The 9,476-nt window shown below is 32.7% G+C and overlaps 3 protein-coding genes across 4 annotated transcripts; 1 reads left to right on the forward strand and 2 right to left on the reverse strand.

Moving 5' to 3' along the window:
- Positions 1-123: 123 nt before the first annotated feature.
- Cog6 (conserved oligomeric Golgi complex subunit 6) lies at positions 124-2,202 on the forward strand. The gene is made up of 2 exons (XM_070648585.1): positions 124-303; positions 366-2,202. Exons 1-2 carry the CDS (start codon positions 220-222, stop codon positions 2,148-2,150), a joined length of 1,869 nt encoding a protein of 622 aa, XP_070504686.1. The 5' UTR covers positions 124-219; the 3' UTR covers positions 2,151-2,202.
- A 134-nt stretch (positions 2,203-2,336) lies between these two features.
- LOC139096831 (chymotrypsin-like protease CTRL-1) lies at positions 2,337-5,202 on the reverse strand. 2 transcript variants are annotated; one of them, XM_070648586.1, is made up of 7 exons: positions 5,009-5,202; positions 4,782-4,858; positions 4,020-4,719; positions 3,875-3,964; positions 3,429-3,542; positions 3,116-3,347; positions 2,337-2,473 (listed from the first exon to the last, which is right to left on the reverse strand). In XM_070648586.1, the coding sequence occupies exons 1-6, from the start codon at positions 5,155-5,157 to the stop codon at positions 3,203-3,205; spliced, it is 1,275 nt and encodes a 424-aa protein (XP_070504687.1). In that variant the 5' UTR covers positions 5,158-5,202; the 3' UTR covers positions 2,337-2,473; positions 3,116-3,202. The 2 variants fall into 2 exon arrangements, with proteins under 2 accessions (XP_070504687.1, XP_070504689.1); XM_070648588.1 differs by lacking the exon at positions 2,337-2,473 and adding an exon at positions 2,809-2,843.
- A 1,539-nt stretch (positions 5,203-6,741) lies between these two features.
- Positions 6,742-9,148, reverse strand: LOC139096832 (retinol dehydrogenase 12-like). Its single transcript, XM_070648589.1, has 2 exons — positions 8,984-9,148; positions 6,742-8,340 (listed from the first exon to the last, which is right to left on the reverse strand). Exons 1-2 carry the CDS (start codon positions 9,057-9,059, stop codon positions 7,463-7,465), a joined length of 954 nt encoding a protein of 317 aa, XP_070504690.1. The 5' UTR covers positions 9,060-9,148; the 3' UTR covers positions 6,742-7,462.
- Between the last annotated feature and the right edge of the window lie 328 nt (positions 9,149-9,476).

The raw sequence follows: 9,476 nt of genomic DNA on the forward strand, positions 1-9,476 counted from the left end.
AATACCTATTCAATACCGGTATTTACATTAATACATGGAATCCAATCTTTATTCCAAAAACAGTTAAAATTCTAAAATTAAATTTTTCCGCCCTTGCAGCAAATCACAGGAACCAAGTTTTTTTTTGTTGACATCAGAAACTTTTTTCACAACAATAAAAAATTTCAAGAAATTAATTTTTAGTTTAATACTTCAATCAAATCAAATTCATTCCAAAAAATGCCGGAATCAACTGAACAAGACATCGACCATGTCCAGCAGAAGCTCAACAAAATATTCGAGACACGCTATGACACTGACAGGGTAAAAATCTTAAAAATTTGATTCCAATTTTCACGTCATCAAAAAACTTTTATATTTTGTAGGAAATTGTGGACAGTCTTAAAGACTTATCAACCTTCTTCACCGACAACACGCTCGATTCCCGTCGCAATCTTCGATCACAAATTGAAAGACGTTCATTAGAAATCAATAAGAAATTTCTTGCCGCATTTCGATCTGTAAAAGTGTCACTGGATTCTCTGTCATCGGAAGTTGATTCAATGAACAAGTCAGTCAGTAAAATGCGAGAAACTTTACAACAGACACAAACACAAACTCATGAATTGATCAATCAAACAAATGATTTGCAGATTGAAAGGTCAAAACTTCAAGTTCATCATGATGTTGCTGTAGCCTTCCTGTCTCACTTCCAACTATCTCATGCTGATCATCAGATTCTCTATGGAACCACAAGAGATGAAAAAATTTCACTCGAATTCTTTCGAGTTCTCGAACATGTTCAGTCAATCCATAATGAATGTCGTTCCTTAATTCAAAATGGATTTGAAAGTCTAGCAATGGATATAATGGAGGAAATGGCATTGCATCAAGAAGCTGGATTAGAGAGACTATACAGATGGACACAATCACATTGTAGGAACCTTGATGTCTCAAATGAATTAACTAATTTAATAATTATGGCAATGTCGAAGCTTCAGGATCGTCCGGTCCTCTTCAAATATGTAATTGATGAATTTTCTACAAATCGACGATCAGTTCTGGTCAAATTATTCATTGAGGCACTTACAATTGGTGAGAATGGCAATAAACCAATTGAATTTCATGTCCATGACTCTAAAAGATATATTGCGGATATTTTTGCATGGTTACATCAATCAATCCACAACGAACGTGAAAGTTTGCTGATTTTATGTAGAAATTGTGATAAGAATGACTTGACTGAGGTCATTGATGGTGCTTTGGCAAATATTGCGGATGGTGTAGCACATCCACTTCGTGTTAGAATTGATACAGTATTAAATACAGTAAATGACACAATTGTGCTTTATTCTATTGCTAATTTAGTCAGATTTTATTACAACATCATCAAAGGAATGGTCAAAACTGGACAGCTGGAAAATTCCCTAAATGAAGTTCAGAAAATTTCCGAGCAATTTTATTTGAATTCATTGACACAAAATGTTCGAGACATCTTAAACACCCAACAGGACTTGAAACAATCAGACATGCTGATTGCCCCACCGGCGGTTAAAAGACTCCTCAATATGCTTAAAGAGCTCTTAAATGTCGCAAATATGGTTGAAGGAAGACAGCAGGATATCCAAAAAATTGTTGGAGTTGTCATTGATCCACTTTTGTTGACTGTGACTGAACAGATTACACATCTTCCAGCTATTGATATGGCTGTCTACTTCCTTAATGTTTTATATGAAATAATCAGTACACTTGGTGTCTACGAGTTTATTGATGAACGTATGGAAAGGCTGAATGGTCAAGCGGATGCACAAATTGAAACTTTAACAAGTGAACAAGCGAGCAGCATTGTGGCTAATTTGAACCTCGGACCTATTTATACAGTCTTACAGAGTCCAATAGAAAGTGATAATAAGCTTGATATTCATCATTTAAAAATGTGCATGAAGAAGCTTGACGCATTCATTGAATGTCCAGAAATGTTGATCCTACCACAAGTCAACTTACTTCAAAGCACAAATTATGCTGGAATTGTTCAAAAAAGAGCATTCAGTGTGATTGCTGCAATTTATAAGCAATTGTATGAGAAAATTCATTCCGGTGAATATCCGAATCCGGAACAATTGCTAAGTAAAAAGCCTGAGGAAGTTCATGCAATGCTTGTTGGGAGATAAATTTAATGTATTTATATAACTGCTTAATAAAAATATGTAATTTCAAAAAATATTTAGATTTATTTTTCATTCAAGACTTGGAAGATATGCTGATTATTTGTGTTACGTAATAAGAGAACAGATCCTGGGTACGTTAAGTTGATTTGGCCATGCTTTGTCAACACATGATTTAAGGCGAAAAAATGTAGTTAAATAAACAAACAATAATCAATTATTGCTAAAATTAGTAAGATTACATCCAGTTAAGGATTACTTACACATCCTCATTACTTAAATTATTGATTGTATTTCTTAGGTCATCAATGGATCTTAAATTGTAGGTACTGAAATAAAATAGCTTAATTAAAATGATTCTGTTAATTAGAATAAGACTCACTCATTTACTTGAGTAGCCATAGAGATTTCATCGAAAATCCAGTCATAATAATTGCTTACATCAGTAAGCACTGCTGTCATTAACATTACAAAGCATTCCAAATGCTGCAAAAGATGCAGACACTATTCCTCTCAGATAATAAGTATCCCCATATTTTACATAAAATTCACTTCCACTGTCACCTGAACAAACACCTGATCCCATTCCCGTTTCTATGCAAAATGTGTATTGACTTGATATTCCTAGTAAAGTGAAAATTTTTGGTATTTTTTCATAGTGCGCTGATGTTGGTGAACTTGTTCCATATCCAACATACACTGTAAAACAATGAAAAAACGTGTTGTTGTATAAAAAAATGAAAAATTGTTAATTATAGTATTTATGCTTTGATTTGAAACTTTTGAATGCCCGGCGCCGCAATAACTTTATGGAACTCATCTTTTAAAACCATTCCGAGCTCTTTACGATGTCTAGATAAAAAGTTTTTAACGTCAGCCGAACGAACGAACGAACAAAGTGTCTTATTAAGCTACCGTTTTGAAAAAAATTTCAAAAATGCGCTAAAAACTGGTATTTTATGCATACGTACTTCTTTACTTTTTCTTCCTTAACAGCCATCAAACAATTTAATAAAATTATGAGAATTTTTCGTATTTATTGAATATTTGAATTGATTTTATTTTCCAACAAAATTTCCTCCTCGTAGTGCACTGCATGGAATGCAAAACGTTTCAACTCGTTGAACTTGAATAAAGCCTTGTGAAGGTCCAAAATTTCCGTTGGAAAATGCTGGATTGAATCCTGGTTGCACATTTATTGTTCTAAAATTTAAATTAATTTGTTTCAAGTATAATCTGTAAAAAGGTAATACAATCTAGATTGGGAATTTTAAGGATGCTTACCTTTGAAATGGATTCTGAATGAACCTTGGATCTTGAATAAATTGAACATTTTGTACTGGCTGCGGTCCAATTATTCGCTGACTAATCTGATTGTTGTAAAATATTGGTTGTTGCCTAAAATTTTGTCATTCATGTTTTTATTACCAAATTATTTATGCACATATTTGCCAAACCGCCTTCTTATAAAAGACATAGTAGCTATGGTCAAGCCCCCTTCCCCTTTTGCGTTCATTCAAAAACTCTCCTAAAATTTTGCGTTTGATGCAAACAATTTTCAAAACAACACCAGTTCCCTTCTATTCAAATAATATTTGGATATTCCCCTAATTGAACTTCTCCCTTGGATTTGATGTGAAGTGACAAATGTAAAGGTAGATCAACATCATGTCAGAAATTCTTTAAATTTGAACCTCGTTACCAAACCGGTGAATTATGTCTTTTCTTACCTGAAATTAGAATTTTGAATTACAAATGGTGATTGATTAAGTTGAGGTCTTCCGATGTTATTAAGAAATATGTTGTCATATCCAGTTGGTCTAAAAAAATATTAAATTCAGAACCTTCTTTTAAATTCTAAAATTATTTCAATACCTCAAATTTTGATTATTTTGGATCACAATTGGAACATTCGATATCTGATTGTTATTAGACTGACCACTACCTAGGCTAGTTTCTCCAGCTATCCAATTGTAATATTCACTAATCTTGGTGTAGATTGCATAGTTATTAACATCGCAAGTTCTCTTCAATGTAATCAGCGATGCAGACACAAGTCCTCGAAGATAATAAGTTTCACCAGACTTTACGTACAATCCACTTCCACTGTCTCCTAAACACACACCAGATCCAGTTCCAGATCCAGCACAAAATGTTTTAGAACTTGATATTCCAGCTAATTCTTTATTTTTTAAGAAACATTTTTCATTTCCATGAATCGGAACATCCAATATTTTAGGAATTGGTTCGGGGGCTGATGTTTCAGTTGAACTAAGTCCATATCCAACAACAACTCCTTGGTCGATTGACAGTAATGGAGAATCAGGTGGAATTAAACAAATCGGTTGGATATAACTGTTGATTGGTGCTTGCTCCTCCATCACCAATATAGCAACATCACCGTCATAATTTTTTGTATCAGGATTCCAATCTGGATGTAATCTAATCTCTCGAGTTGCTGCTGAAAATCGACCAACTTCAAAGGGATCTTTCAGGTCAAAAACGCCTAAAAGTATCCTTACTTCCCGGGCTAAAAGTTGATTTCTTTGGTCTTTTGGAAGCATGCAATGGGCAGCTAAGATACGAAAGTTTTATCTACATAAAATATTTTGCAGTAAAAAAAGGATAAATTATTACCTGTCAAGACTTTGTTGCTAGATATGAGAACTCCACCACAAAAATATGAATTATCGTTCATGACTAGTGCTGCAACCCTGAAATTCAAATATATAACTTTAATATTTATAATCCAAAAATACTCAATATAATTGATTATGCTAAATTTTGCCAGCATCCTCATAAGGATGCTCCTTAACTTTTTGGGCAATTTTTTAAACAGTATCTGACATAAATTTGATTTTTACCATGGAAAGTGACCTCGCTGAATTGACGTTAAACTACTTCCACCAATTACAGCACCACGGACCTGATATGATCGACCACAATCTCCATTTGACAAATTTGAAAAATTTAATAAGAAGAATAAAATTGGCAAAATTTTAAATGACAACATTCTGCAATCACTGTTAACAAAGAACTGAAGGAATTTTCGAGAGAGAATATTAAAAGATACAAATATTAATTTTGAGCTAGACTTAGACACTGATCATAATTTGAATAATTTTGTTAAGAAAAATTTTGGCAGAAATTAGAAATAAAATCTTCAAAATTCTACCAATGTTGTGTAGGTAGTCAAAGCTATTCTTTGACTAACTTTATGCTGCGACTTAAGTAAATTTCAGAAATTTTCGCTTAGGGACCGATATTCTCGAAAGGAGCACGAAGTAAATCAGTGGAAAATGAGTGTCCCTAAGCTGATCTACAAGCTGTGATTCTGGCTTCGACCCAAAGACTTCCGACTCTTCACTCCATCCATTTGAAAGGAGCGCATTTTTGAAATTTTTTTCAAAAAGGTAGCTTATTCAAGCACTTTGTTCGGCTGGGACTCGAGATCTCGAAAACCAGACATCGTAGAGAACTCAGGTTTGTTTTATTATCCGTACTGTTGTTTTACTCGGGCAAATGCTAAAAGTTTCAAATCATAGCATAAATACTATAATTAACAAAGATAAACAACAACAACATGTTTTTTCATTGATTTACAGTGTTTTTCAATGTTCTTTGATGTTTTTACAGTGTTTACAGAACAAAGTTTGAATTTATCGTACCCGTTATGTGTTTTAAATTTCGAAAATCCGTTAAATGACGAAATTCTTGAAAACCTGGTATGATGACTTGAAATTTACTGGATCTTGTTTTTTGGGTTTGGAAGTAACATGGATCCTACTGGATCTTGCATTGTGGGTAGGGAAGTGACTTGAATCTTACTGGATCTTGTTTTGTTTATCAAGAAGTGACCCGGATCTTACTAGATCTCCAAAGACTGGATTCCGACTCTTTTTTTTCACTGGATCCCTAGATCTCAGGTCTGGGCTGATCGCTTGAAATTCAATAAACTGTTAGTTTTTAAGAAAATAGTGATAATTCCTGAATTGAATAATTTAGCAATTTGAATTTATATGATAATTTTTACTACGAGATTTTATTTGAAAAACCACACCAAAAACAGATCGTAAATGTGAATATAAAAAACTTGTTTTAGTTCTATTCATGTATTGCTTGACACAGTCAAATATTTTGTTTTATTGGTACTAATTGATTGGTGCAAACTTTTATAAAACAGCATATTTTTATTTGGATTAATCCAGAGCTTCAAGTCAACTTGAATTTTGAACTAATAAAGAAAGCTTCCTTTTTATCCATCACTGATGCAATTAAGTTTCAATTATTCAGCTAATGCATGTTCATCAGAAATTACAACACAATGCGTTGAATTTCAATTTTCGTTATATAAATTGGCCAAAGCAGCAATGATGTTGCCATCTAGGCATTTTCACGTTTTACCTTCAAAGCGGTGACTTAACACTGCCATAGCGACACAATATTCAGCTCGGGACTTTGAAACTCAACGTGATTCGCTAGATTAACATTAAAAACAACATCATTTCAACCAATGAAAATCGGTCCTGCTAGTTCTTATAAAATGCTACCTAGATTGATTTAAGCATGTTTTTAGTGATATGAAAACACAGAAATCTTAAGTTTTTGAAATATTTATTGATTAAAGATTAAACATTGTAATTTGTAAATAACATATAGTATATTTTATTACTAAATTTATGCATGAAACGGTCCCGAATAACACAAATCGATTAATCGATGAAAAATCTAGCCTCATGCTAGGTTCAAACGGAATTCGAGTTATGCCTCGCACCATGTCAGCTTCACACCAGTCTGGTACCAGATGTTGGATCAATTAATCGACTAATGATGCTCAGGAGTTGATGATGAAATAAATATTGATGAAAATATCATAGTAAATAATATAAAAATTTAAAGTTAAAGGTATTTATAGTCAACAGTTACAACCACATTTGTTTTGAAGCTCTGCAATAATACTGGACACCTCAAATGATCTGAGACAAATTATGGACTTATATTCAGTGTCCACTTTGGTATTTATTAGATTCTTTTATGCCAAATTGATCAAAATATATCTTAAAAATTAAAACATAGCACTAGTGATAGCCTCAGGAGCATAGTCAGGAAATGTTTAGGTGGGGAGGATGAAATTTGAGTTTTTGGGATTAAATCATCATGCATAGCCTGAATACGTCCCTACATAGCGTTCATATCATTAAAAATTGTAAAATATAGAATAAGACAGTCTTACGATGTAGCCAATAGACACCCATAAATTGACAATTTGTCCACATCACTCAAGAAAAGCAACAGCAAGCATTAACATTTATCATTCTTTAATTTAAACCACAAAGTTTACAGCTTTCACTCCACAACTTTTCCGAAACTTCGTCACTCAAATCTATCTTTGACTTGGCTTGCTTTAAATCAATCACAATGTATGACTTGTCTGGATTCTTATCTTCACTGTTCAAGTTGTCCAATGCACAGTGTATGATGTTCTGTGCACCTTGCTCAGCTGACCTCAACATGAACAAAATGACAGGAGAAAAGAGGATATAATGATAAAATTTCGGATCATAATCTCGGAAAAAGTCAGTGTTGCACAATCCTGGACAGCAGACATGAACATCAATTCCACGTTTGTACAGTTCTTTGGCAAAATAAAAATTCATCAATTTACTATTGTTGTAAAGATGATTTGACCTTTCACCGCGTGGCTTTTCAGTATATTTTCCAAAATTTTCAAAATCCACAGTTGCACGTTCATGCATTTTGGAGGACACAACAACAACACGAGCATTATTTTTCTTAATATCATCAAGTAACAAATTTGTCAACAAGAACGGTCCAATGTGATTAGTTCCTGTATGAAGTTCAATTCCTTCAACTGTAGTCTGATCAGTTTGCACAGCCAATCCTGCATTATTGATCAAACAGTCAAATTTTGGATATTTTTCCTTAATTATTCCAACAAACTTCCTTATTGACTCAAAACTTGCAAGATCAAGTTCAATTGGAACCATTTCACCCTTTTTTGTTTCTTCACGGATTTTCTTCATAGCAGCAGCGGCTCTATCGTGGTTACGACATGCAAGAATCACAGTTGCACCACATTTTATAAGATAGCGAGTGACTTCATAGCCGAGGCCAGTATTGGCGCCTGTTACGATGAAGATTTTGCCTTCTAGGCTGTGATTAGTCTTGACCCAGCCTAAAATTGGACAAGAATTTAGAATTTATTATGGCATCGTTCACGGCAAGCAACCAAAAAGTTTAGATGTAGAAAATGTGAAAGATGGCAATGCTTGATTGAATTATTTTGGATATTTCTGCTTAATAATAATTTTTTAAAATAAACTTGTAAACACTCGAAATAATGTATATGAAAAAGTAAGTAGCACACACAATTTGAGGTACAAAGACACTTAGCAATTATTTGTGCTACTTAATATTGCTGATCACTACAAAGTTCTGTTTTTGTCAACACATTTTGTGACACAATTTAAACAATTATTGAATTAAATGCAATTTAATAAATTATTTTCGAATAAACAAGTCCAAAGTTCACTCCAAATTTATTAAGTAATTCTGATAATTATAAATGCAAACAAAATAATTAGATTGTGTTCTGAATTTCTTTTATAATTTCTTCAATCTGTTGCTTTACTGATAGTCTTTGATTCCATATTTTGCAATTTTATTAAATTCATTTTTTAAATTTTCATACAAATTTCCTCAAAATTATTCAATTATTTTTTAAATCTTCTCAAATTTCACCAAAATTAACTTTCAATAATTACAAATTTCACTTCCATATGTTAGTACAAAAATGTCAATTATCCAAATTTACTCACCCCAAGAATATTCTCTTTGTTTTCGTATCAAATAAAGACCGGCAGCCACTCCAGCTGGAATCAACAAAGTCGTCATAATTTCTGATAATTTTTCAAAAAAATTCTTTTGTTACACAGCAAAAATTATTTTTTATTTGTTTGCTCGACGACGTTCTTTGAATGAATGAAAAGAGAAGATCAGTTATGAAAATAAAATGAAATGAGTTGGAGGATATTCGAATGTGTAAATAGTTGAACTGAAATGAAATGAACTGAATTACTGAACAAATGATTGTCAAAGCACGTGGTTGTATGATTTCTAAGAAGAAGATGTCCAATGTTTACTTTGATGTTTTTATTATTTCCTTTTTTTGGAATTTTGCATTCATTGCTTAATTTAGCTCAAATTTACTCCAAAGATAAGGAAAAAAAGGATATAAAATATTAAAATTTATTAAATTGAAAGTGTTTAACATGCGTTCGCCTTGCTGGTTAGTAAATTTGATAGAACATA

This window comes from Chironomus tepperi, unplaced genomic scaffold (assembly GCF_022539635.2).
Source record: "Chironomus tepperi strain 1889 unplaced genomic scaffold, CSIRO-AGI_Ctep_v1 contig_408, whole genome shotgun sequence".
Classification (NCBI taxonomy): Eukaryota; Metazoa; Arthropoda; class Insecta; order Diptera; family Chironomidae; genus Chironomus; species Chironomus tepperi.

What these genes read in the sequence shown, in the direction of transcription:
- LOC139096832 (XM_070648589.1), bottom strand. Translation starts at nt 9,059, where the DNA reads ATGACGACTTTGTTGATTCCAGCTGGAGTGGCTGCCGGTCTTTATTTG. An exon ending in ACAAAGAGAATATTCTTGGG is followed by an intron (nt 8,341 to 8,983) that starts GTGAGTAAATTT and finishes GTCCAATTTTAG; the next exon opens with GCTGGGTCAAGACTAATCAC.
- Cog6 (XM_070648585.1), top strand. Translation starts at nt 220, where the DNA reads ATGCCGGAATCAACTGAACAAGACATCGACCATGTCCAGCAGAAGCTC. An exon ending in CACGCTATGACACTGACAGG is followed by an intron (nt 304 to 365) that starts GTAAAAATCTTA and finishes TATATTTTGTAG; the next exon opens with GAAATTGTGGACAGTCTTAA.
- LOC139096831 (XM_070648586.1), bottom strand. Translation starts at nt 5,157, where the DNA reads ATGTTGTCATTTAAAATTTTGCCAATTTTATTCTTCTTATTAAATTTT. An exon ending in CAGCGAGGTCACTTTCCATG is followed by an intron (nt 4,859 to 5,008) that starts GTAAAAATCAAA and finishes TTTGAATTTCAG; the next exon opens with GGTTGCAGCACTAGTCATGA. An exon ending in TAGCAACAAAGTCTTGACAG is followed by an intron (nt 4,720 to 4,781) that starts GTAATAATTTAT and finishes TTCGTATCTTAG; the next exon opens with CTGCCCATTGCATGCTTCCA.